The sequence below is a fragment of the Rhamphochromis sp. 'chilingali' genome (genome assembly GCF_963969265.1).
Source record: "Rhamphochromis sp. 'chilingali' genome assembly, chromosome: 2".
In the NCBI taxonomy this organism is placed as follows: Eukaryota; Metazoa; Chordata; class Actinopteri; order Cichliformes; family Cichlidae; genus Rhamphochromis; species Rhamphochromis sp. 'chilingali'.
Window position 1 is genome coordinate 39121660 of NC_137930.1, and position 27475 is coordinate 39149134.

The 27475-nt window shown below is 43.5% G+C and overlaps 3 protein-coding genes across 6 annotated transcripts; 1 reads left to right on the forward strand and 2 right to left on the reverse strand.

Moving 5' to 3' along the window:
* The first annotated feature begins 514 nt into the window (after positions 1 to 514).
* Positions 515 to 3952, forward strand: ntmt1 (N-terminal Xaa-Pro-Lys N-methyltransferase 1). 3 transcript variants are annotated; one of them, XM_080870550.1, is made up of 4 exons: positions 515 to 651; positions 2132 to 2291; positions 2696 to 2948; positions 3315 to 3952. In XM_080870550.1, exons 2-4 carry the CDS (start codon positions 2133 to 2135, stop codon positions 3569 to 3571), a joined length of 669 nt encoding a protein of 222 aa, XP_080726676.1. In that variant the 5' UTR covers positions 515 to 651; position 2132; the 3' UTR covers positions 3572 to 3952. The 3 variants fall into 3 exon arrangements, with proteins under 3 accessions (XP_080726676.1, XP_080726677.1, XP_080726678.1); XM_080870551.1 differs by having other exon boundaries at positions 583 to 700; XM_080870552.1 differs by lacking the exon at positions 515 to 651 and adding an exon at positions 706 to 814.
* Positions 3953 to 4384: 432 nt separating this feature from the next.
* On the reverse strand, positions 4385 to 11272 carry ndor1 (NADPH dependent diflavin oxidoreductase 1). Of its 2 annotated transcripts, none has more exons than XM_080870522.1 (15): positions 11137 to 11272; positions 9973 to 10109; positions 9707 to 9784; positions 9026 to 9123; positions 8833 to 8931; positions 8654 to 8755; positions 8371 to 8574; positions 8067 to 8194; positions 7643 to 7854; positions 7405 to 7512; positions 7205 to 7319; positions 6737 to 6883; positions 6528 to 6646; positions 6302 to 6396; positions 4385 to 6116 (listed from the first exon to the last, which is right to left on the reverse strand). In XM_080870522.1, exons 2-15 carry the CDS (start codon positions 10105 to 10107, stop codon positions 5972 to 5974), a joined length of 1785 nt encoding a protein of 594 aa, XP_080726648.1. In that variant the 5' UTR covers positions 10108 to 10109; positions 11137 to 11272; the 3' UTR covers positions 4385 to 5971. The 2 variants fall into 2 exon arrangements, with proteins under 2 accessions (XP_080726648.1, XP_080726649.1); XM_080870523.1 differs by having other exon boundaries at positions 9973 to 10112; positions 11137 to 11264.
* A 1508-nt stretch (positions 11273 to 12780) lies between these two features.
* On the reverse strand, positions 12781 to 26840 carry lrsam1 (leucine rich repeat and sterile alpha motif containing 1). Its single transcript, XM_080870511.1, has 25 exons — positions 26535 to 26840; positions 24461 to 24639; positions 24324 to 24380; positions 23589 to 23633; positions 23286 to 23363; positions 22991 to 23059; positions 22822 to 22906; positions 22620 to 22741; positions 22447 to 22537; positions 20476 to 20585; positions 20326 to 20355; positions 19462 to 19584; positions 19179 to 19318; positions 19041 to 19085; positions 18431 to 18501; positions 18051 to 18150; positions 17873 to 17960; positions 17704 to 17778; positions 17303 to 17383; positions 16288 to 16383; positions 15269 to 15367; positions 15058 to 15189; positions 14373 to 14439; positions 14017 to 14231; positions 12781 to 13180 (listed from the first exon to the last, which is right to left on the reverse strand). The coding sequence occupies exons 2-25, from the start codon at positions 24530 to 24532 to the stop codon at positions 13058 to 13060; spliced, it is 2214 nt and encodes a 737-aa protein (XP_080726637.1). The 5' UTR covers positions 24533 to 24639; positions 26535 to 26840; the 3' UTR covers positions 12781 to 13057.
* Between the last annotated feature and the right edge of the window lie 635 nt (positions 26841 to 27475).

Here is a 27475-nt window from a genome sequence, read left to right on the forward strand (position 1 = left end):
GACCCAGAACCCCCTGGATAAATTCCATATCTCGTCTGGCCTGGGAACACCTTTGGATTCCAAGGAGGAAGTGGAAAGTATAGTTGATGTGAAGAACATCTGGAATACAGACTTCAGGCAAATGCAAGATAATAATAATAATAATAATAATAATAATAATAATAATAATAATAATAATAATAATAATAATAATAATAATAATAATGAGTAGTAGTAGTAGCTTTATTATTTAATTTTTAACATGCAGAGATGACTGGAACCACTGAAAAGTGAACAGGGATTTTTAAGGTGAGGCAGATGGGTGTGGACCTTTTTGTTTTATACTCGGCTTTTTTTCTCCTTGTCTTGCCACAGTTCTTATAGAAAGTCATAATAAGTAACCCTGACAGGAAGCAGAGATGATCCTGAGCTGTGTTTTTTATGTTTCATCCTGGGTCTGAAATGACCTGGTCCAAAAGCACAGGTGAAAGAAGTGGGTCTACGAAGGGCAGCAGGGGGCGCTGTGGCCGCTTCTTCTCCCAGGAAACCAAAAGAGGAAGTAACGTACCGTGTGTGACGGTCCCAAATAGAAAAGTGAAGCACAGCAGACACCGGGAGTGGGTTCAACAGGGGCCGAGGAGGGAGTGGGACCAGGCGTTGACTCCAGACCAGGTCGGTGTGATCACGGAGAGTGAATCTATCGGGCTGATATCCGGCAGAGGCGGGTATTAAACAGCGGAAACAGCGTAACGACGGCGGCTAGGTGCAAGTTAGCACGTGCAGAGCGTCAGACGAAGGAGAGGGAGAGTACGTAAAAAGTGACAGAGAGCGACAGGTGGGAAGTTTCTGATTAAAAACGACAGAAACAGGCAGTTATTTGTTGTAGTGAGCAGGTGTGGGAGGCAGATATAGGTGCAGCTGTCACTTTAAGAGGACTTTGTAAACTTTATTAACTGCTCGGTTAAATCAGAAATCATAAACAGTCATTTACTTCCACTTATAACACAGTTACTCAGATTTGGGGAAAATATTGGCTGTAAAAAGCGAGTATTTCGTTCTGTAACTGTAAATCAGATACAAGAAGGAAAAATATAACAGAAAACTGTCCTAAAGCCTGGCAGTGATTACGTCCACAGCCCCAGTGTGAAGTATTATTAATAATGATAATAATAATAAATAGCAGTTTTATGGTTTCATGTAGCTGCTTCTTTCTGTAGTCAGGCTGTTCGTGTGTGAAACACACAAAACTCTGCACATTTAAACCATCCACTCTGTCCTGCTCACAAGACAGGCGCTGACAGCTGAACTGCAGCCACATGATGCCACATTTGGTGTGTGTGTGTGTGTGTGTGTGTGTGTGTGTGTGTGTGTACGCACGCGCGCGCGCGTTCCCCTTTCATGATGAACAGGTGATAGACCTCATGTCCCACTGTCCGGTGCCAGAGAGTGAGGTTTGTTGCTCAGAAACAGGACCTAGCCTGTTTATTTCTGCGCAGGTGTCTTTATTTATTTTTAGTGTGGCTCGGTCTTCTGTCCAGAATGGAGACAATAAAAAGCATTTTGCTGTCATCATAACAATAAAAGCAGCACAACTCTCAGGCTCCTTTAGGCAGGTATTTAAATTTTTCCCACAGGAATGTGAGTCAGTCTGACCATGAGCTGAAGCTCGAAACAGTTGCGTGACCTCATGGACGCCACAGCAGAAATCTTTCTGGATCTTTTTAGAGCCACTAAAGTGCAGACACCTCCAAACAAAAATCCAACTATTTCACCCACCAAAACTGGAGCTCAGACTTCTTGGATGGCCTGTTATACAATTAACCGCACAGCGGCCACATCATTGGTCAGATGATGGAATTATAAACACTAAAAAGACACCAACAGCACAGATGTGGTCCAGAAGTCCTGTCCATGGAGCACCACGCCGCTAATAATTCAGTCTTTCAGTGTAAACAAGCAGATATACTCTATATGGAAGAAGCAGCTGGTTAGCATCAACTGAACTTTCAAAATAAGAGTGGTCAGTGATATTGCAAATTTAACCTCCTTCAAAAATCATTGAATCTCTTTTGATGTTGACTGAAGCTTTTTTTTTTTTTTTCATGATTCAGCCATTGATTGATTTTCACATTTTTGTGCATTTTCCTTTCAGGATGGGGGACATAGTCGAGGACGAGGTGAGTTTCTACTCCAACGCTCAGGACTACTGGAAGGATATCCCACCCACGGTGGACGGCATGCTGGGAGGCTATGGCAGCATCTCCAGCATCGACATTAATGGGTCCAAGGCCTTCCTGCAGAAATTCCTTGGCGTAAGAACCTCTAAAAAGATTGTAGCATGTTTGAGTTAGCACTCTGTGTACAGGGAATTCATGGTTTTCAAACATTGTTTTCAGACATTGGTTGTTAAAATATAAAATTAATAATGAAATGAAAAACCGGAGAACAAGACCTTTCACGTGCCAAGCAGCCACTAATCCGACATGCTGATCTGACCCTTGTAGGGTTCTCCAGTGAATTATTATCATTATGCTTTGGATTATATGTAGGAAAAGCTTATTATTTTGTAATCTGTGGATAAAAATGGGTGATAACAGCTGTATGACCTTCAAAGGGAGCGAGTGCTGCTGTTTCCTTGTTTGTGATGCAGTTGAATTGTGCTTTACTTGGGTCTTTGTGTAAACCCTAGTCATCTTTTTTTCTCTTTCCTCTGCAGGATGGCGAGGGGAAGACTGGCTCAGGCTGCGCTCTGGACTGCGGCGCAGGCATCGGTAGGATCACAAAGCGCCTGCTGCTGCCGCTGTTCAAGACTGTTGACCTGGTGGACGTGACACAGGAGTTCCTGGACAAAGCCAAGACGTACCTGGGAGACGACAGCAAGAGGGTGGGCAACTATTTCTGCTGCGGCCTGCAGGACTTTGTGCCGGAGAGCGGGCGCTATGATGTCATCTGGATCCAGTGGGTCATTGGTGAGTCTGAGTCGGAAAGCAAATGAAAAATGGTGCGCGATTAGATGACCTAAACTTCCATCCATCCATCCATTTTCTTCCGCTTATCCGGGGCCGGGTCGCGGGGGCAGCCGCCCAAGCAGAGAAGTCCAGACCTCCCTCTCCCCAGCCACCTCCACCAGCTTGTCCAGGGGAACACAGCGTGCGCATCGCTGCAGCCGCTGCACCGATCCGTCTGTCGATCTCCGGCTCCCTTCTCCCGTCACTCGCGAACAAGACCCCGAGATACTTAAACTCCTCCACTTGGGGCAGGAACTCATCCCTGACCCGGAGTGGGACCTAAACTTTCCTCATTCTAATTCATTTTTTTGTTCTTTCCACCCTTAGGTCACCTGACAGACGACCACCTAATAGACTTCCTGCGCCGCTGTCAGAAGGCGCTGCGGCCCAACGGTCTCATTGTCATCAAGGACAACGTGTCATACGAGGGCGTGATCCCTGATGAGGAGGACAGCAGCGTGTGCCGCGATCTGAACATAGTGTGCAGCCTGGTTAGCAAAGCCGGCCTCCGCATCGTCCATCAGGAGCAACAAAAGAACTTCCCGAAGGAGCTCTACCAGGTCCACACGCTGGCCATCAGATAGAGGACAAGCGGCGAAGGGGGTGGGGCTTTTTAATAGTCTGTTTTCTATCATGGGTCGCTCTCTAACTGTGGGCTTTGTCTATTCTGGGGTCACTGCAGCGTGGGGTAATGATCAAAATGTTTCTGCATCATCCACAAACGCCACTTCCTGTGCTGGACTTTCTCAGGACGTCCGCCAGATGCAGCTGTGTCGCTGTCTCCTGAACAGTTATCTAACGGACGGTTTCTCTGTGAGGATTTGCTGCTTTTATATCGCCTAGTATTTTTAAAAAGCTCACTTTAAGGAAAATGTGACAGAGATTTTTGTTACTTCTGGACATTTTATAGGAAAAATACACCAAACTGCAGATTAACGATCAATAAAAATGATGTATTTATTGCAGCAGTCGATTTTTGATCTGTGAGGCTGGACGTTCTCCTTAAGGTGTTTTTATACGTGTGAACGGTTAGCTAACTGAGTGGTTGTATCCGGGTTACCAGGTTTGTACTACAATTCCTGAAAGCCTGCCTAATGATGCACGGGAGAAAAGAGCACCACATGCATCTGGTGGACGGTGACACCGCATTGGATGCTGGGAGTTGTAGTGTAGTGGGATTGTATGAAGGGGCGGAGTCAGTGCTGAGAGTCATTTACCTCAGGGAAGCTGGAAGATAAAAATAAGGAAATGGAGTCAGTGTCGTGTTTCTTTGCTCTCTGTTCACAGCACACAACCAAGCATCTTTATTTACTTTTAGAAACCTGTGGAGCTGTGTTACAATTGGCTGTGCAGTTTCACATCAAAATGAACCGATGCAATGCCCACATCAGGTGTTCAAGCACTACATGAACAAGAATTCTCTTAATGTGGGATTTATACATTAGATCCAGTCACAAACCCTAATGAAAGCCTTCACCTTAATCTGCCGTGCGCCTCCTTATAAACAACTGCATGTCGTGTTTTCACGGCTGATGATGACTGTGATTGGCCTGTTCAGTTCCATTGTTTCTTGTTACAGATGTCAAACCCACCGTCAGCCAGCTGTGGGGGCTACAGCGTAGACTTGTCTTTGCTTGGCATGTCGGCATAGTAACAGCGAATAACCCCGGAGCTTTAAAATTTAGGTTGAGCTAGCCGCTCGTTGCTTTGGCTGATTACTCACAATGATCAACGTCTGCTGTTTTCATAACATTGAGTGGTCAGCAGCAGTGCTGTGGCGTTTGCATGATTTGATTGGCTCATTCCTGTAATGATCAGTAGCTTAGTCACTGGAGTGTTCATAGTCGGCTAATTTCAGATGCAGCCTGATGGTGGATGTATCTTGTATGAATTATTAATTTTCAGGAAGAAACCAGAAACAAAAACACTCTGGAGGAGTTTTCAGATCCAGACAGTTTATTGTGACGTATTTTACTGAATGCTTATAGCTTCATTTAAGAGTTTAGGACCTCACTGACGTACTTTAAGGCAACACTGTTTACTTGGTTTTACTTTCTGGTCAACACACTTAATAAAGCTCAAGAAAAGCAATAAATACTTCACAGATTACCATTATAACTCCTGTTCAGGAGGAATGAACATGCCCTTTATCTGCAGTGCATACAGTTCTCAAAGGGTTTATCTGACTAAAAGTTCACGCCAAATGATTTCATACAGGTTAGATGCAATCAGGCAAACTGATGTGATGAAATATTGTGATCACCACCTGCTGAGATTCTCCTGATGTCACAGACGATCAGAAATGGAGGCAGGAAGGAGGAGAAGAGCGACTTGTTCCTTAAACTGTTTCTGTAACTTGATTCCAGTTGTGAGATGCAATCCTCTCTGTCCCTGTTATTGGGTAATATTCAGTGATGCTGTACACCAGAGACTGTGTGGTGACTACAGTACTCTTCCACAGAAAAAGCTAAAAACTATTGGGTACGTCGTTCACGGATCAGGGTTTAGATCTTCTACTGCTTGACTTTAAAATGATTCATATGTTGGGGGATCAGTGAGGTTTTTCATCATGACCTCCAGAGACTTCTCATGAATGAAAGTGTAGGAAGCACCAGATTTGGTTTGGGTTTCCACAGCAGGCCAACGCAGTAGAAAGAATTAAGGAAACTGGTCCAATGATCTACTGCAGCACATCTCTGCGGCTGCGTCACAATAACAGTCGACTTAGCTCAAAGCAAAGCAGCCTGTTCAGGTTTTTAAAGTAGTGTGTAGAAAATATGCAGATGAAGCTAAAGCCCAACCCTAAAAGCATCCAAACCCACAAACAGAGCCAAAGTGTGAACTTTCTGTGGGGTGAAATGATCTCGTTCTATGAAGAGAGCGTCAAACAGAGACTTTTGGTTATTCTTTCATTTGTTGGAATAAGTTGATTCTGACAGCTGGACGGATCCCAGTGTAGTCAAAAGGTTGTTGGGGCCGAGCGATCACGACCAGGTCTCGCTCTGAAACCGACCCGTCTTCTCCATGGTCGCCAGCATCTGCTCGGCTTCTTCAGCGGACACACCTCCCGCCTGCTGGAACGCCTCTTTGAGGGCGTCGCACACACTGGCTGGCATCTGTTTAGCGTTGCTGCACGGAAACACAAAGAAGACCTGAAGTTTAGTTAAAGAAGAATCAAAACTAGCTTCCAGATGTGATCCTTAGACAATAAAAGACCAGGGTTTTTGTTTTGTCCCAGAATTGTATTTTAAACTCTACAACCTGAGTTTCAGTGGGGGAGGTTATCAGCGGCAGCTTCGAGGCCTCAGACTCACCCAGCGATGTAAAAACAGGCGTTTTTATTGGCGATCAGGTCCCACAGGAGCTCACCATTGTCCCTCACACGGTGCTGCACATACACCTTTGCCTCCTGAACAAACACAATAATGCTTGAAGGTCAAAACCTACCGAACTCCTGGACACTGGAAGTTTGATCATCTCCCATTTGCTGTTGTTCATATTGGTGATTATTTACAGGGTTAACAGGAGCGTGTTTCTGACCTGGTCTCGAGAGAAGGCCGTGAAGAGGGTGAGGAATCCAGCCTCCATCATCTCCTCCCACTCTGTCCTGAAGTAGAAGTCTTTGGACTTGGAGCGGCAGCCGAAGAAGAGGACGTTAGCTGCCGTGCAGGAAGAGGATGAAGAGGCGTGTCGTCACGTGAGCTCTGAGAGACTGTGGAGCGATTGGGAAATGTAATCAGATATCTCACCAGTTCTCCCCTCAGCGGTCCTCTCCTGTAACACCGATCTGAAGGGGGCCACTCCTGTTCCAGGTCCCACCATGATCACCGGGGTCTCCTTGTCTGAGGGGAACTTCAGACTTCCCTTCTTCACCCACAAAGGCACATACACATCGCCTGGGACACAGATTAGGAAAACATTTAAATTCTTTAATTAGACTGACTTATTAATCCGATCTAATTATTTAAAGTTCTTCAGGATTTCAGCTGAACTTTATTTAATGAAGACTATCCTATACCACAAGTAGTTTCAGGGTTACATTGCATGAGGTTTGTTCAAAATTAGAGCTTTATATCCAAAATGAATTTTAAAAAGAGTCGTCATTTGATGCCAGTTCACTGCTGGAATTTGATTAATCAGCCCTAATCTAATCATCAGTGTATGTAGGTGGCTGCTAACAGTTACGGTGAGCATATGCTACAGATAAGGTGGAGTACCTTGTGCAGGATCCAGAGAGGCTAACCAGGAGGAGCAGAGGCCTTTTCGAGGTTTATACAGTTTGGTTTTGTAGCAAACAACAGCAACCAGGACCTGAATCCTGTTTGGGTGGGCCTGCAGGCAGACCACATCTTTACAGTGACGGCTATAACGCTAAAATATAAATACTTTTTAAATCTAATAAAGAAGGATGATCTACCCGCAGAGAGGAGGCGATGGAGAAGGAGCGAGGCTGGATCTCAGGGAAAAGCTCCAGGAGATAGTCCACTTTGAGTTCTGCTGTGGTGTGAGGGAAATCTGCCAGGACCTGCAGCAACAAGGAGCAGATCGGAGGTAAAACGCAGATGAAGACAGATTTATTTATTACACAGGTCTGAATCCTGTTTGGGTTTAATAATTGCAAAATTGCTTCTAAGCTCCACCTCTTCGACCGTTACCTCCAGCATGGTGCGTCGGGGTCGGTTGCAGTAGTTATGCAGCTCATCCTGGCCCGCCGCTGAGCTGAACTCGGCCAGCTTCTCCTGCTCCAGCTCGTTGGTGGCGAAGGTGGACAGCAGCTCGAAGAAGGAGCGGCGAGGCACAGCGGCGATATCCAGGTAACTCTCCACCAGGTGGCGCACCGTGCAGGGCTGAGGAAGCCTGGCTGGGACTGAAAGATAGACTCAGACTGATCAGTGATTGTCTTAAAATTATTTCCAAGCTGCTTTTAAATGAAAACAGTGAGGTCACTATAGCTACCTCGATCTTTTATATACAGATTATAGATCTGACTAAGAGTCATTAAAACATTCAGAGGTCAGATTTATTCAAAGGAAAGGAAGTGCATTGATAGGAAGGGATATTTATGAAACAGGGACTGACCTGCAGTGTTGTCTGTGGGGCTGAGAGTGAACCGGGTCTCTGGGTCCAATTTCAGCAGCTGGCAGAACTGCTGCACATCCTCAGGGGCGTTACATGGGCGCATCATCACCACGTCACCGGCAGCAAACCTGGAGGACAGCAACACAGCTGGAGATGGCGGCAGACCAACGAGGCTTACTGCTTTTACTTAAATACTGAAACTCAGGGTCGTATTCAGAGCAGATTCTGCTCCAAACAAGGCGTTTCAGGACAAAAAAACCATGCAGGTCTGAAAAGTAATCTTCAGGGGATCAAGGTTACGTACTCAATGTTGGACCCAGTGACGTCTAACTCAATGTGCCTGACGTCCTGGAAGTGCGACGGCTCCGTCACCCTCCTGTTGAACACCATTCTGGCAGGAAATGGGTGAGACTGGGAGGGGACAGTTTGATCCATGGGAATCCTCAGCTGGACCTCCTCCTTCTCTTGCATGTCGTCCAGGAAGTGGAACGTGTAGGTTGGAGGAAGTCTGTCGCAAAAAAGACAGAACAAACCTATAAATTAAACGTACGCTTTCTGAGAGAGGGACACGTGGAGCAGATACTCACGGCTCGTCTTCCCTCAGCGGCATCATGCCGGACAGAGTCGGGTAAAGAGTCGACACTTTCCCCCAAAACGAAGCAAACCAGGGGTCGATCACAGCGTCCGCTCTGCGTCAAACACACCGTCAGCTCAGCACACGCGCAACAAACCCTCCGCCATGTTCATGTTTACACTTGTCTCTTACCCGAGGTCATGCTGGTCATCAGCCAGCCCCACGGGCAGCAGCACGCAGGCACCGAGCTGCAGGAGGCGCTTATGAAGCTTCTTGGCCACAAAGTTGAACCTGCGGTGCACACAACGTGCACAGGCTTTAACAAAAACCAGACGAGTCACTGTAGGCTAATGGTGAGAACAGCGAGCATAAATCCTGGACTGACTTTGGATACGAGGAGTCTCCCAGGCCCAGGATGGCGCAGTCGAGCTGACTCAGAGAGCCGGCAGGTAAAGACTTCTTAAAGAGGAACCGCCAGAAATTCTTAAAACAAAGAACACATGGACGTCTCAGACACAGGTAAAGGTTTTCAAAATATAATTGGCTGTGCATGAAATCTTTTATCATTCTTCAGAAAAACCACAGAGGTTCTCACTGACCCTCAGAATTAGCTTCTTTCTTTAATATAACTTCACTACATTTAATGAAGCCATACAACACTTTACCTTCATATTGATAAGTCCAGGAGAAATCCACCTGTTATGTCCGACGCTACTGACGCTACTGATAGTGTACAACAGTTTTAAAAAAGCTTTAATGTCTCTCTCAGCCGAGAATGTGTTTCATGTGTTTCGCGTGAATCTGATCTGATTTTAATCTGAGGATTCGAATCTAATTCACTCTGAAGCTTTGACCATGACTGACTGACTCAAAAACCTTATGGACAGACCTCAAAGATCCTTACATTTAGCAGGATGAAGAGGGGAAACACTCTAAACTTTGAAAAGGAAAACTCTTGGTTAATTTCAAACTGGAAAGACTTGAAGTAAAAAGGTAATTGTGCTTAAAAATAATATTTCCTTTTTGGAAGGTCACCTTTCACTCTTCCAGTTTTCATTTTTCTTACCTTCATGTTGTCGGGAGGATCTCCCTGACCAGTAGTGGAGCAAACAAAGACGACCAGAGACTCGGTGATCAGGTTGGCCTGTTTGATGGGAGGAAAAAGGCACGCTGTGAGGTTGAGGAGGAGTACTCAGGAGCAGCTCTGGGACTAAAGTTGGGTATAAACATGTGAAACACCGACTGTGACCCCACAGTTATTCCACATTTATCGAGTCACAGCTCTGAAAACTTTAACACCCCCCCCTTATTTTTGAATAAGGTCTTACGCACCACATTGTAGTCGTCCAGTGGCATCACTCGGACCCGCAGCCGCCGTCTCTGTGCCTGCCGGGCAAGCCTCTGTGCCGTGTCCTGAGCTGTCCCGGTCTGACTCCCGTACAGAACGAGCAGGGCAGGATTTGACATGACTGCTGACAGAAACACAAGAACAGAAACTCATCATGTTTTGGATACAAAAAAGCCTCAGGGACTAAATTAAACATGGAGCAAAGAGTTTGATTCTCTCTGAGCCACTCAGCATGCAGTCCCACAGCAGGAGTTAGGACACGTGTGGCTCATTCAGGCTAAGACCCTGGTAAACTCGCTCCTGGCTCATGTGACACAGCCACTTATTTTCCTCTTAACTGGCCCCAGATGGGGACTCAGGTTCAGTTTTCCTTGGGTGACCCAGGCAGTGGCGAAGTTCCCAGATGTGACAGTGATAGAGTTTCACTGTCATGGTTAATAACCCAGAGTTTATTGGACAGGAAGCTGCATTTGTTCAGCTGCCTGCTGTGTACATGTAAACAGATGAAGTTCTGAATGAATGTTTTGGTGAAACAAAGATGATGCTCGACTCTGGCGCAGAATAAAGTTTTATCTATTCTATAATAGATACTAGACGAAAACAGTGCCCATAAACAGAAGACTCGAAACCAATAAACGTAAAGCAGAGCTCTGCTGTTAGTTTTCAGTAAAAACAATCAATTAAACAATACAAACCATAACGTGACTTTAATTCTAATCATCTGACTTTCATCCTTATAAGCATGAGACTGTCTTCGCACATGTACACATGTCTGTGTGATAAATACATGCTGACTCGTCAAACAGGAAACGTTGGCTCTGAACACATTGATTAGCAATACTTTCATTTTTCACTCAGAAATATATGTTCCGCATTTCTTTATTTGGGCCACAACAAACCATTTTCCGTGACCAGCAGGTATCTCGGTTACTTTTTACAGTAGATATAATGAAATGAATAAAATATAACAGTTAAACAGTTAAATTAGCAGATGTTCACCTTCACTCAGGACTACATAACTGAGCTGCATGCTAACGTGCTAGAATACTAGCTAACCGACTGATAAAAATCTGATCCGCTATTTTACTTATTTATTTTTTTTCGTCTATAATTCACATTTATGACCACAAGCAAACAAATCCACTCACCGTCGCTGTCTTCGTCGACAATTACCTAGAAACTTATACAAATGAACAAAATTAACTGGTCATGATGACCCTCAACGCCACACTTTACGGCAGGCACGCTGTGATTAGCTCACAGGCCGATGCTGCGTTCAGAGCCCCGGAGGAAAATCAGAAATAACAAAGTTTACGTAAAAAATTCTTTCACAAGCAACTTCTGCTGTTTATTCTTTATTCTTTCATTTTTGTTAACATTATACTTGATGAAGACATAATTTTCGTTTAAGTATTAATTAATAACAGCTACAAAGTGACTTATTTTTATTGATTTGTCTTAAATTTGAGCCTAAAACATCTTAAAAAAACATATTTTTTTAATTTAATTTCCTGATTCATCCACTATGTAGCTTCATTATGTCTCATTTAAAAATTATATTAGCCTACAGTGCTTAATGTTGTCTTATGTCAAATATCAAACAGTGACTGCTCTGTGTTTGTCTCCACCTCGTGGTCAAGTAAATTTCCTGCAAACCTCCTCACTCCTTCACCTTGAACCACAACAGATGAATGTTCTGGAAAAAGTCAGAGACTTTCTTTTTCTTTTTTAAAAATTTCTTTATAGATTATTAATCATTTGATACAGTCTCTGGTATTATGATAAATGGACTGGTTAAAGCACTTCATATGCTGTCACAGGGACTGTCATCTATGGAATAAGAGCACTTTTGTGATTGATCTGATGGTCACTAAACCACTGAAGAAATACAAAATACTCTTTCATAGTCCGAGAAGCAGATTTTGTGCCGAGTTACAGGAAACAAGATTCACACTGAACAAACTGTGAGAACTTTAGATTTTTAATTTCAGTGTCACTCTGTGGAAGAGCCTAGCACACTATGTCCAACATATTATAATCATTTCAATGTATAGTATAGTGAATAAGTTTAGAAAAGGTGCTGTCACTGAGTGAAAATCCAGAATATTTCAAGGCTGGGCTTAGATCCAGGTAACATCTCTGATCACACTGCTCCAGCCTTCCAACTTCATCAATAGCTCGATAAAATGGAACTCAGGATTTAATCAAATCCAAATGTTATACCCTCAAATCGACGTTAAAGGTCACAGTAAAGGTAGAAAAAGCTCAGAAATGAGTGTGTAGTTGTTTTATAGCTCATGTTTATATACATACACTGTGTTGAGATATCTGCCTGTGTAGTTATAATCAATAAAAAAAAACACCCACTCTGACCACAGGAAATGACACGTATGGATTTTATATTCATACAGTCTGACGATATCATCACATTGACACTGAGGTGGAATCTCTGACACTGAACAAACTCATGTGGAGTTTTTAAAGGAGAGACTTTACTGAAGCATGCGAGAGGTTAAGAGCACTTGGTAAAATACACCAGCATTAGTGATGCTACACACAGACAGGTGACATTTGTTACATGGTACAGGTGAAACAGATGGACGAAAGGAAAAGCAGCAGTAAGAGGCCGAATCAGAGATGGAAACGATGAGCAATGAGGACAGAAATCTTTAAGGATCACCAGATTATACTGAGTTATTTAAACGTTAAGCTTTGGTTACTACACTAGAATTTAAAAAAAAAATTAAAAAATAAGTCATAGAAAAAGGCACGCATCAGTCATGAAGGCAGTGAACAGTCAGTGAGTGGTGTCATCCACTCGGCTCTTTATATATCACATAAAATAAAAATTACACAACTTAAACAGAACAGACACAAATAAATCCACCAGAGACGACTGGAAACACGTTAAAAAGATCTGAGAATGTCCTTCACAGAATACAGTTTGGTGATTACAGGAAAAGTGGCTCAGCGCTTTAAAAACCCACTAAAAGCTTCTCGACACGACACAGCAGCAGCTTCATCGTCATGCATAAATAGCTGAAAGTGACAGTTGTGAGGGAAGAGGGTCTAGTTGTGGTAGAGGCGTATGCGCTGGGATATGTTGGCCCGGCACAGAGGGCAGTTCTGCAGGGCATCGCTACACACCTGACAGCAGCACACATGACCACACGGCAGGAAGATCACCTGAGACTGCAGAGACAGGAGAGACAGTGAGTAATCTGAACTTTGAAGCCATCTTTCAGGCTGTCCTGGTTCTCACCATCTTGAATGAGCCATCAGCACTTCCTGTTTCCTCTGCACCCATGCAGGTGGAGACTGTTATTACCAAAATACTTAACAGTGGAAAAAACGTAAAAACTAACACCTCTCATGCCAAAAACTGCAGTTCCTCTAGTGGCCACACAAGGCTCCAAAAGCGTGTCAGTCCCATTGGATCTTATCTGAAGAACAGTTTGCATTAATAGGGGCGTGGCCTCTTTGACAGACAGGTGGATGGCCACACAGGCAGTGTAGCTGCTTGGCTTCACCTCAGCTAACTGGAGTCCCTGAACTGGACCTCAGGACCATGTTTGTGCTGTTGGAGCCTTTTCAGTGCAGTTAGCCAATAATAGGGCTGCTGTGAGGATGCTGTACCAACAGACTGACCGAGAAGCCTAAGCTCCAGTTTTGGTGAATAAAACTTGTTAAGTTTTACTGCCATTTAAGATCAGATCAGAGATGAGGGGAAAAAAAAAAAAATCAGAAAATCCAGGTTTCAGAGCACAATGGTTCAGCGTTCATCCTGATAACACCTCCTCCTCATTTCTAATGCATTAATGCTCCCAGCAGCAACACTTGTACTAAACCTCAGTAAATCATGTTTGTATAACTGAGATCATGCCTGTCAGTCAAACTTGTCACTTTGCCCCTTTATTAAAACCCCAAACAGTTTTTTATGCTAAAAACGTGTTTTCTGCTCTCAAATCTGACATCTGATCTTATAATCTCATTGAGACTAAACTCATGACCATTTTAGCATTTCTTACCCCGGTCTCCATGCAGACCACACAGTCTGAGCTTCCCGGCCCTTCCACAGGGGTAGGTGCTGACGGGGTGACGGGGGTCCCCGGGGTCCCCGGGGTGAGTGGTGGGCTGGGCATTTGGATGTTTGAGGTGCTGGGAAAGAACGGAGGCGGGGAAGGAGATGGCGCAGAGGGGGTGACTTCCACTTCCGCCTCCTGCTTGGTGACTTTACAAGGTCCTGTAGAGGAGGAAACGGATCACGTCACTTTCCACATGCTAAACACTGAAAATCTAACATCTCTGTCCCATTAAACAGTTGCAGTGTGTCAGTGTTACAATGTGACTAACGCTCAGCTGTGGTGTGATGTGTGGACTGTACCTTGAGGCTGGCGTTCCCGGGCCCAGTTCAGAAGAGCTTTCTGGATTCCTGCTTCACTGATGCCCAACTGAAAACAAAGAATTCCATAAAGCTGATGATTTCATAAACCTGGATGTGACATGGCACCATGGATCCAAAAAAACAAAGCTTTAAAAGTTACACTGAGATTATCTTTAAATGCAACATGATCCAGTTGGAGAATAGAAACCTGCAGATGGCTATGTCAGCTACTCAGTGACGAAGGTGAATCAAGACACCATTCACCTTCAGAGTAGAGACCATCAAAACAGCACCTCCCTGTTTTTCTAATTTTACCCGATTTATGAAAATAACAACATCAAATGTATAGTTTAGTCTGATCTGTCAAAAGTAAGAATCTGTCCAAAACACTGCTGGATCCAGAGCCAGGCTGAGCCCTGTCTCTGGTAACAATCTCATCTTTAATATTCAATAAGGCAGAAGTAGTAACTAAATAATGGAGTGAAATAAACCAATTTTCTGTTTCATTACGCTGGAGATTGATTATTTGATGTTGATGTTCATACAGATGCTGGTGCAGAAACTAGACCTGGGCCAATCAAATGGCTTCCAGTTAATATGACAGATAATCAAGATAAACATTTTAAAAAATAAAAACAAAAAACAAATCGAGCAGCCCAGACAGAAACTTGCGCTGCAGATGCACCTTCTTGAGGTCGGAGGAGCTCATGTGGTGAAGCGCCTCGGTCGTCACTCGATGATGAGCCAGGATGGGCAGGTAGTGCTGAGCGGACAGTTTGCACAGCAAGTTCACCAGCTCCTTCTCCACACCCGCTTCCTGCAGAGAGATTACAGCTTTAGGTGGGATGCCACACTCTGTTTCCAGATGTTGCAGATGTTCATCTGTGCTATGTAACCTGCATGCGGAGTGACAGCGGCTTAGCGTCCAGCAGCCTCTGGTACTGGATCATCCAGTAGTTCTGCTGGTTGGACTCAGACTTCAGCTCCATCTCAGCCTGAAAAACACAACATGGGTTTTTGTTTATCCTCAGAACAGGAAACACAAACTCTACAAACAGGTATAAAGTTTATTTATAAAGTAGTTTTCATAGACATCTGGTCACAAAGCCATCATAACAACAAAAGGAATAAAAACATTAAAATATAATAGAAAATTAAAATGCATTTAATTGCAATACAAAATGTAAAAGTTAAAACTGAATAAAAGAAAAGAAACCAGAAATGTATTTGAAAGAAACAGGATTGTGAAACTGATTTTTCATGAGAGTTGAAGCTCAAAGAAGAATCAAATATAATGAAAAGATCACGAACGCTGGACTTGTGAGAAGGTAGAAAGAGTTTGACTGACATTTATATAGTTCAGGAGGATCAATAATCACACAATACCCAATCAAGATCATTGATGGAGAGATAGTGCGAGATAAACGGTTATCTGTTCATCCGCTAAGGCTTAAAAGACGCACACAGCAGAATGTCATCAGTATAGAAATGATTAAAAAAATGTCAGAAAATGACTGAATGACACCACATAAAGGAAGGATGTACAAAGCAAATTCTATTGGATTCAGCACCGAGAGTTGTGGAACTTCTTCATCTTATACTGGGACTTGCAAGACCTGCAGCCTTCATCATCTCTCTGAAACAACCTGTTTGAGCTCCTCCCCCTTTAGGCCAACTTTCTTCTGACTGGCTGCCTCTCACAAACAGAGGGTACAAGTTGACTATGCTGAGCCCATTCTGTTTCAGGTCACTATATGAAACGGAGTACTAAGAGTAGACCAAAGCCTTGCTGTATGGAAGCTGACCTCATTATTTGAACCTTAATGTTTAATATGAACACCCACCACAGGAAGTGGAGAAACATGACAGGAAATTAGGAGAAGAAGAACAAAACCGCCACGAGATAATTCCTCACCAGAACCTGCAGCAGCTCCTGCTCTCGCTGGTCTCTCTGCTTCAGCAGCTGCTGCAACATGTCGCTGAGCGCCGTGCGCTGCTCCACCAGAACTTCCTGCACACAAACACACACAAATGGAGTGACGTTACACACACATCATTATCAGCTGTGGGCAGTCAATGTTTGTTAGTACTAAGGTTTATTTATTCAACATTACAAAAACTTAAATTTAAATATTACACAAAAAAAAATTGGATATCAAATTCAAAAGGCCATGCAGGACTCGAGTGCAATGTTATAATAAAATACCATAGAAAAAATGCAGTGTGACTCCATCGTTAAAAATAAGTAAATAAAAAAGAACTAATATGAATGAGTTAATATGAATCTTTTCCTCCGCACCAAAGCAGACAGCAGTACAACCAACAGCAGTCGCATAAAGTAGCAGCACACACGTGACTATACACAGCAAAAATACACAACATGAAACAGTTTCATCTCTTTACTTTTGTCAGCATAAATCACACCGTTTGAGCTGTACTGTATTAAAAGCTGTCTGCTGCTGACAGAGAGGTGGTCCTGAGGAGGTGCAGAGCAGTTCATCACCATGTCATCAGCATAAAATCCAAGTTTGTACTTGTCTTATATGACTGAAATTATTTACATATAAAATAAATAGCAGTGGTCCCAGAACTGAACCTTGGGGAACACCTTTTTAGTCTTGCGTTTGTTTGTTTTTTGATAACCCTGCATTGACAGTTCTTTGCATTTTTATTGATCGCAGCTCGATCAGTTAAAAGGACTGTCTAATGTTGGCTGCCGTTTTGCTTTTAAGCTTTCTTCCTGAAACCTCACTGGTAGCCAGTTAAAACCTTAACAGTTTGTTTACTGTAGTTGCCTCTGTCACTCGTTTTAAGTCGCACATTTAAAGCTGCTGATCGTTTTCTTGAAATTTTGAACTGCTGCCATGAAGCGATGACATGGAAGTGAAAATAAACATGGGAGGGCAAACAAAGAAGGCGGTGACACCCACCTGCAGGTTCTCAGCATCCAGATTGCGTCTTTTAATCTCCAGTTTAGTCAGCTGCATTAACTCACCCTCTATGAGATGGATCTGAGGGACAGTGGAGAAGCAGACATGAGGCAAGCAAGGAGAGGGGACATGCTGCCGAGGCTATAATAATCTATGAGAAGCAACTTAAACTGGACATCTTCATTACTGTTAGGATGAGTAAGATGAATCTGATTATGAGCAGATTGTGGGAAAAAGTAAAATGACGTTAATGCCCAGTGTCTTTTCATTTTCAGCTATTTTTTTTTCCTTAGACTTGAATTAACTGAGTTTTTTGGACCTCTGGCAGAAACGAGCTGTAAAAACAAAACAAAGCAAAATAAAAAAACAAATAAAAAAAACAATGATGCATCGTCACCGACCTGGTTACGGATGTACCCATGAACAGCGTCTTTTTGGAGCTGCAGCGCCTGGAATGCTGCCTTCTGCATCTCCTCCTGCAAAGACAACCATTCAAGGCAGGTCACCGAGGTGGGTTACCGAGTCCAGCAGCTTTAAACAGAGTGGGGGTTTGATTTCTACTCATCCTACCTCCTGTAAGATCTGGGCGATAGCTTTGGACTTGTCCAGAACTTGGAGGCACAGCATCTTGTCAAACTTCCTGTCTAAATTCTCTAAACTGTTACATAAGGAGAAGAGATTACAACATCTTTCCAAAAGCTGTCACAGGTCTCCCTGTTTATGGTTTGTGTATATGTGTGTTTCTGACCTCCTGCAGGCCTCAGTGACCAGGCTCTGTCTGCGGTAGTCACTGGCCTCCTGGAGGAGGCTCATGGCGCAGCTGTCAGACAGCATCTTCTGCATGGCCGCTAAAAACAGAGAGCAAGGAGAGGGGAAGAAAACACCACATGAGGAGCATGCTAGCTACGTTTTTGTCTTTTCCAGCTCTATGTTTTCATTCTTAGAGTAGCTTTGCATGATTCAGACTTCAAAATAATCCTTCTTTATCTCACACTTTAAGTATCAACTTTCCATACCTGAGATGACCATATTAGGGAGATCCCCTCTCTATGATATCATACAGAGCCAGAGTAGAAAAAACTGAGTAAAATTATGTGTTTTAATGCCTGAATGAGACAAGCTCTATACCTGCCACCTCCTTCTTCCTCAGTGAGTTAGCTTCTTCCTGCGTGATGGTGGTCAGATGTTCCATACGGATCCTGAGGGGAAAACATTTTGTTTCAGCATTTCACTGCAGACTTACAGGAACTTTCTATAACTTCCTGTGTTTAAAACGGCTAAGTCCTAAACAGGATGTGAAGAAACAATCACTGTGACTTTATCAACAAAACATCTTTGTAATGTGTTGACAAGATATCAACTGAAGTCCAACTAGGACCACGCTGTACCCTCATGAAATATCTCACACAACTACCAGCACCTCCATCACAATACAGCATCGCCACTGGCTTTGATGGAGTCAGATTCCAGACAGGAGCAACGCAGCAACTCACGATCTGTATTCCATTAAGATCAGAATATGAAAATCAAGCCCTCCAAACTGGTTTGTAAAGTGTTCTTTTGTCCTGCTGTTATTTTTTTTTTTACCCTCCCATCCCTGAAAGCACTTTATGCATCTCCTTCACAAAGTGCTCCAGAAATAGACAGCTAAGTGGGAAACAATTGGATGAGTGCTGCTGTGTTGTAGAGTCTTATTTCTCTTCCCTGTGTGTTATGGATCATTGGTCAGAACACTCACCGATCCTCCTCCATGGCTTGGAGGAACTCTGCACTCTTTTTCTGCCTGCAAGGATGCAGATGAACACACTGCAGTTAGCACAGACTCATCAGTGGAGACGCCATATTTAAAGTATCCGCAGAAACCCCTCCTTCAGACCTGTTGTTGTCCATCAGCAGGCTGCTGATGCGACTGCTGATGTTGTCTTCAGCTTGTCTGACTTTCTCCAGCACCAGTTGCCTCTCAGCCTCCTGAGCTCTCTGCTGCTTGCTGACGCCCTGCTCCACCCTCTCCTGCTCCTAAAAGGCACACACAGCATATAAAACAGGCAATTTTAGGAATTACACACAGAATCATCATCATCAGGGATGATTCGGTGTTAACAGAAAGAAGGAGCTGACAATTAAACCTATCAAGAAGACTTCTGGGCGGTTGTTATTACCTGTCGGACTGAGTTGAGGATGTTCTCCTTGTTGGAGTTTTTCATCATTACAAGCTGGGTATGCTCCCTTTGCTTCTCCTCCAGGTGCTTCTCGAAGGCCAACTTCTCCTGCTGCTTCTGCTCCTGCAGGACATACAAACCAGTCAGAAAACTTTCAAACTTCAGCTGCTCAAACACAGGTTTCACTTTATTCAGCTCATGTAAAAATAATGCAACACCTCTGAACAGAAAGCCTTATCTGCAGATTCTCAGCCCTCTAAATAATAACTACTGCTACAGTCTGCAGCCAGTTTCCACAATAATAAGCTAAAAAAAAAAAAAAAAAATTCTGTGGGGACAGAACAAGAAATTGTAATAAGAACAAATAAAATAAGAATATTTAATTTCACTGAAACAATTAAAACACAAAAAAGCAGCAAAGGAACTACAAAACTTATCAGAGTCTAGAAATGGAAATTAAACTGGGACCTAAAATCGAACCTTGTGGTGCACCACAGTAACGCTTCAGTTGAGAAGTTGGTGGTCAAAAAAGTTATTTTCAGAAGACAGCAGGAAATCAGATACGTGTACTGTCCTTTATGGCACCTCGTGTTTGAAACTGACCGAAAAAAATTACATCAAAACTGCTCTCTGCTAGGAGAAGGGCTTTTGTTCTCTTTGTGTAATGTACTCAAAAGTTCGGTAAAAGCTAGTAGTTGTGTTGAAAGATGTGCTATAACTTTGTTCTTCACCCTGGTGTTGCAGAAAAACGACACAGGAAATATTAAAGAAAACTTGTATGCCTGAAAGAAGTAGAAAAGGTACTAGATAAAACTAAGATATTAAAAGATGTTGAAGAAAAATGAGGAATGTCTTGTCACCAACCTTTCTCTTCTCGTAGTCACTAAATTTGTTCTGCAACAGAAAAAGAGGAAACACTGAAAGACACTTGTAGTATCTCACACAGAAATCCATAAACGTATCAAAGAAGCTGGTGTTCGTGTCCTCTACACACTCCACAAGAGAAAGCTGTACCTGCCAGGCCTCATCCAACCCATCCAGGCAGTCGGAGCTCTGCCTGCCGCCGTCGCTCTCCAGCACCGGCAGGAGGTACTGAGAGGGTGGGCAGTACTCCTCTCCCAGCTCTGGAAAGCAAACCAACCAACCAGTCAATTCACCTTCATGCTGCCCAAACCACAACAATCATACAGCACATTTTTAGTTTACACCGTGATGTGACACAGAGAAGCCTAGATATTAAAACTTCTAACTTGTGCCAAAACAACAGTTTTGGTCTCTATAGATGGGTTCCACCTTAATAACTGCTGTTCATTAACCAGGAGGGCATATGCAGGTCTTTTGAGTTCATAAGCCTCCTGATGCTACGGTCAGCAAAGTGTACAATGCTGTTAAAGTGGTGGAGCTGCAGGCTGGACCAGGAATTCTCACGGCCTGATTAAAACAACATGAGGTAATGCCAAGATGAAAGTCGCTGCCTCAGCAGAAGTAACCGCACACATACGAGAGAGGGAGAAGTGAAACAGTAAAAATACACATGCATGTTCTGATTTCAGATTCAGTGTCTGTGTTCGTGTCAAATCTGTGAATTTTACTGAACTCTTTGTAGAATTTATTGCCGTTTGTTTAGAGTAACTCTGTTGTGGAAGACCTGAAGCTTTTTTTTTTTTTGCCTTTTTTTGCCTTTTTCAGCTTTATTGACAGGAAAGCGGAAGGAGAAAGAGAGGGGATGACATGCGGCTAAGAGCCACGGGTTGGTTTCGAACCTGGGCCGGCCACTCTCAGCCATATCTCTCGTATGGCATGTGACCGCCCGCTCAACGCACTGAGCTAAACCGGTGTCCCGGACCTTAAGCTCATCTGATGTTTTTCTACAACATTTCTTTTATATGCAATATATTGTAAGCATCTGAAATCTTTAAACTAATTATTCACGTTCCATTCATGTACAACACCATCAGTTCAAAGACAAAGTCATAGCTTTGTCTCTTTTTCTGTGACAGGAAGTTAAAAACATGCAGACCGGGCACCCAAAGCCAACCGATATGATCGAGGTGTAAACCACATTCACACAGACGTGCTGACGCTAACTAGCGAAGGAAGAAGTCTACTGCTGCCAGAGCTGCTAACATTAGCCACACTCGGCTCATATCACGTTTACATGAACGTGCTGTTACACCAAAGGCTGCACAGTTCCTGCACTATTTAAAAATATCAAAGTTTTTCCTTTTAAGACCTTTTTTAAGACGTAGTAAATAAGAACTAACACAGAGTCGTGTGGAAAAAAATGTTGTATTTTTAACCCTTTTTTAAATCCTTTTTTTTAAACCAGTTTTTTTCTTTATACTGGAAATTAGAAACAAACTCCCTGCTATCTTTCCTTTTTTTCTGTGCACTTCTGCATTTTGAACCGAACAACAAATCAGCATCATCATCTGCTTACCTCATCTGTGACGCGGCACGGGAAAACACAGAAAGACCAACATTTTCATTTCTTGTTTCCTCAAATTTAAAATTTCAAGATTAATGTGTAAAAACAGATTTATTTATTTATCATTATTTATTTTCTATGAATTCTGAACAGACTGTGCCTTTTTTATTATTATTGTATCACTGATGCAAATAGATAAATACTCACTTGAAGCATGTTTAGAAAAGATTAAACTTCTGATAAAAACTTCACTGTTGTTACAAGAAACCATCAATCGATTACAATTTAGTCTGCGTCATCGCCACAGGCTCATTATTTCCAACACAGCAAAGAAGCATCAGCATCTGCGCCCTATGTGGTAAATCTAAGGAGCTACTAAATCTCAGTGAGCCAGTAGGAAAGGCAGCAATCAACAGAATTCTCACCTACAGTTTGAGGAAATAAGACATTTTAAGATTAATTTTCTTGACTGTGATCTCAGACAGGAACCCTGTAGGTTTACGTTTTTCTGCCGTTAATCAACAAATAAATGAGTGACCACGAGCGGCAAATCCTACCCGTGCACAGGAAGCGTTGGATGCTCTCTGTTCCCTCTGTGCACACAGACGAAGGTGGGAAGGACATCATGGCAGCATCAAGGCTAAAACTCTGTCACAGAAACACACACACACTTATAAAACACCAGTTTGTTTTCAGCCTTCCTGTAGGTCTGAATCAGTGGACACCTCACCTCTAAGGTGCGGATGTAGGCCAGCGCTTTGGGAAGCGTCACAATGTTGTTGTCACTCACATCGAGTGTCCGCAGGCTGCTCAGAGAACCAGCAGAGGACGGCAGCTCAGTGAGGCAGTTTCCTGTTAGAGAAAAAGAAAATACACAACTAGCTTCTTGTGACTCATCTCGCTTCAGAGCAAGCAAGCAGGAAGCATCGTACCCTTTAAATTAAGAGTCTGCAGGAGGCACAGGTTCCCGATGGAATCTGGCAGGGCCTTCAAACGGTTCTTCTCCACATTCAGGATCTGACAGAAGAAGAAAGACCGCAGGTGGATGCTGACGACATTTATTCACACTTACTTCCCGTATAACTGGAGAGCAGGCTTTACCTGCAGCGCCGTCAGTTTCCCGATGTCCTCTGGCAGAGAGGTGAGTTTGTTCTCATGCAGGTCTAAAACCTTCGGAGGGTCACAGGAGGGTTTTCTCAGAAAATAAATCCAGCACTAACATCTGCATGCTAACTCTAACAAACTCTAAGGTAACACAGAGTTAAAAACGATGATGAGCTATGAGCCTCAAGCTGAGGTACACATTCGAAATGCAGTACGTTTAAAAACAAAAAACGAGAGAAACACCATCACCTATGAAGAGGATATGATGATGTCACAGGGTCCCAGGGCTTACCTTTAATGTAATGAGGGTGCTGATGTCAATGCCTTTGGGCAACAGATGCCGCAGCTCGTTGTTGTGGAGGATAAGTACCTGAATGAAAGAAACAGAGGTAACATTTTCATTGCTCTATCTGCTGTTAGTCTGTGAGGGTTGGCCAGTCAGAAGAGAGATAGCTAAAAAGAGGAGGAGCTAAAGCACTAGTTGAAGCTCTAAGTTCTGGAGTCTGAGGAATATTGTGTGTGAGATTTTTTGCAGAAACTCTTCACTGAGTAAATAAATATCAAACCACTTAAAAGCTCTGCAACTCTGTCTCACCTTCTTATGAAGCACTTTGCTGATGGAAAAGGCACTCGAGGGGGCCTGTGATGTAACACACGAAAACATTAGCTGTAGCCAGCACAATTTAATCACATCTTAGTCAATCTCAGGAAAAAAAATGGGATAAAAGACTCAAAGAAAAGAATGAAAGAAAAATGCTGTTCTGTTGATGGTGGCACAGCTGGAAGTAATCTCTCAGCAAAAATAGCAATAATAAAAACACAGTTTAGCTCCAACTTGGCTTTTTTTTTTTAATAGAAGTTGAAAACTGCTAACTAATCGATTCACATTGTGACTCATTAGTGCTCCCACTAATGACTCCCTGCTCTCTTCCATTTCTCTTCTGTTTGCAGAGTTTTTCCTTTGTTTAGGATAGATTAGGACTTTTTTGTCATAACACATGTATAAATATATAAAATATATATGCAGGGTAACGAAATACAATTTGCTTCTAATCAGAAGTGCAAGAGCAGTAAGTGCAATAAGAGCAGATTATATACAGATATGGGTAGTATAAAAGGTGGGAATATTGATGAACAGATTATCCACAAATAGGTTAAGTAAACAGATGTTCATATAGCTATACAGAGAGCAAAAATACTAGTAGTTTAGAAGTATTAGTAGTTTGCTAACATAACAGAAAAAGAGAAATAAAGGCTACTGTTACTCATCAGGTTAATGTGTAAACCACAACACGATGGCTGTCAGGGATCAGTGCAGCTTTCCTCTCACCTCTGACAGCCCACAGGCTGAGATGTCCAGGATGTCATCAGCACCAGCTTCCTTAGACTGAGGAGGATAACTAAGAGTAAGCGGGTGGATTTGTGATAGATACGTTAACACTAGCACCAGCAGCTTCTTCTTCTTACCCGGCACAGCTGATACTCGAGTCTCTTCTGGCAGTCCTCGCTGGGCTTCCTCTTCCTGAAGAATAGAGGCATCCTGACCCCGGGTGTTTTCCTTCCTGTTCCCTCCCCCTCCACTCAAACAAGAGTCACACGGAGGTCTGACGGACAGGTTGGACAACCCTGACCACACCACCTGCACTCTAGGAGAAGCAGAGACATGAAAGACTAATCAGATAAATATGAATTTAACTTGTATCACAGAAACACAATAAGCTGTAGTGTGATTACTGAATGATTTAAAGGGAACGATTCCGCTCATTTACAGCACTACATTTTTATCCCGGGACTAAACTATTTATGGTTTAGTTTAGGAGGTATATGAAGCCTTTCAGCTCACTCTCTGTCTGAGACAAGCTGTTTTACCCCTAAAGCCTTCACAAAGCTCTGTGTAGGTGTTAAAGGTGTTTCTGTAACTATGGATTACACTCCTCCTCATCCCACCAGTGTTCAGAGGTGAACAATCACAGATTTCCAATGTATTCACACAAGTAACGTTATTAATATGTCTATTACAATGCTCAGAGAAATTAGAACACTTAAATCACCCATCCATCCATCCATCGATCTTCATCCGCTTTATCCGAGGCCGGGTCGCGGGGGCAGCAGCCTAAGCAGAGAAGCCCAGACCTCCCTCTCTCCAGCCACCTCCTTCAGCTAGTGAAGGAGGTGGCGGGGGGGGGGGGGGGGGGGGGGACACCCAGCTGGGGGGGACACCAAGGCATTCCCAGGCCAGCCAAAAGATATAATCTCTCCAGCGTGTCATGGGTCTGCCCCGGGGCCTCCTCCCGGTGGGACATGCCTGGAACACCCCACCCAGGGGGCATCCTTGTCAGATGCCCGAACCACCTCAGCTGGCTCCTTTCGATGTGGAGCAGCAGCGGCTCTACTCTGGGCCCCTCCCGGATGGCCGAACTTCTCACCCTATCTCTAAGGGAGAGGCCAGCCACCCTTCAGAGGAAGCTCATTTCCGCCGCTTGTATCCGCGATCTCGTTCTTTCGGTCACTACCCACAGCTCATGGCCATAGGTGAGGGTAGGGATCGACCGGTAAATTGAGAGCTTCGCTTTTACACTCAGCTCCCTCTTCACCATGACGGACCAGTGCAGCGGAGTGCAGCGGCCGCATCACTGCAGCCGCAGCCCCAATCCGTCTGTCGATCTCCGGCTCCCTTCTCCCATCACTCGCGAACAAGACCCCGAGATACTTGAACTCCTCCACTTGGGGCAGGAACTCATCCCTCAGATTTGGAGGTGCTGATCCTCATTCCCGCTGCTTCACACTCGGCTGCGAACCGTTCCAGTGCGAGCTGGAGGCCCCCGCCCGATGAAGCCAACAGAACCACATCATCCGCAAAAAGCAGAGATGAGATTCTGAGACCACCATATATATATAGATGTCTATGAAAAGTAAAATGCCTCAGTGTTTTCACAGACAGTTCAATGTGAATGCGAATGCAGCTGCAGTAAACAGCACGGCCCCTTGGGCTTACACTTACACATTGAAGCAAATGAATACAAATTCAAACTAAAATTACAAAATTATGTTTTACTTTTTAAATTCATAAACAGCTACACTGATTTACATTGTATATAATGGCATTATTTGGTTTATTTATTGACTTATTTGTTTATGAATAGACTTTAAAGACTTGGTTGCTCAGTTCATTCCTAGATGTTTCACAATGACATATGTGATCTGTATGATCGCAGTCACGGGGAGCTTGGTGTATGGATTTTCCCACAGCTGAAGGCCCTTGTGGGTGTGGCTTTGGGGAGGGGAACGGAGGATTACCGTAAACTGACATGACGTTAATCAGTAGAATTAGAAAAAGATAATAAACCTCAGTAGACTTTAAACCTGATGACAACCACCTTTAACCCACCTGTGCTCACCTTTTGACAGCCGACAAGTTCAGCTACACTAAACTGTGCTGACGGATAAGCTAACATGCTAAAAGATAACATTAAACTGTAGCCTGTTGGAGTGTGTCAACAGCAGGAAGTGGAGTCAGAGTAATGTCAGGTTTCAAACTCACCGTGTGATTATTACAGTCTCTCCTATTCTTCGCTGTTCTCAGGATAAAAATGTTTAAAGGAAGCTCCGATGTTCGCTAACATGTGAAGTAGCTGGTCCAGTTAGTCGATTTTAACTATTTAAATCTGAACTCCTCCCCACTTTACCCTCGTAGCTCATAAAAATGAAGCCATACGGTAATATTTCCACTCAGATCGAATGAGGCTGACTGCTGCTAACCTACACGAGCTGATTAATGCAATCAAAACAAACAGTTAACTGCATTTTTCTTCTTCTCCGCCCCGTTACCGGCTCCAGCGTGATAGCAGGAGCCTGTCGCCCCCTATAGTTCACACTGCGCATGTGCACATAAGTCATATCAGGTCGCACTGCCGCTGATATTTCAAAGAGTGGTGTAGACTTCTTATTTTTGCTTTGCTCCCATCTTACTTACTTAATTATAATAACTGAAAATGGTGTTTGATTATGTAGATTTTCAGTCATCCAGTTTAGGGCGGTCTTATGACTCCTATGAATTGCATACCTGGGACCCTCCACCTTTTGTCTTAAAAATGAAGACTCCTCTTGGAGGAGATGTGAAATATCTTTACTAACTTAAACAAGCCCAGGTCCTTTCCTATTTAAAGCTCCCACAAAAAAATTAGTCTGCGCCGAAGATTCAGGCTAAATTTGGCAAAAGGGCATTCAGATCTAAAAACGTTTTTAAACAGCCCGAAGGCTGAAAATGCTGCGTCTGAATATTTGTTACCTCTGTTTTTTGGCCCGATAATTTAGAAAACACGCTCCTTTAAGGTAGTGCAGCTTCTTTGCACTTACCCCGCACGTGAGCACTTTGTCCAGCAGGGGTCGCGCTAGGCACGTTTATGCCACACCGAACGAAGCCCGGCTGTTTGCATGTGGCAGTAATTATAATCTCAGAGGTGTGCTCTTAAAGCATGATGT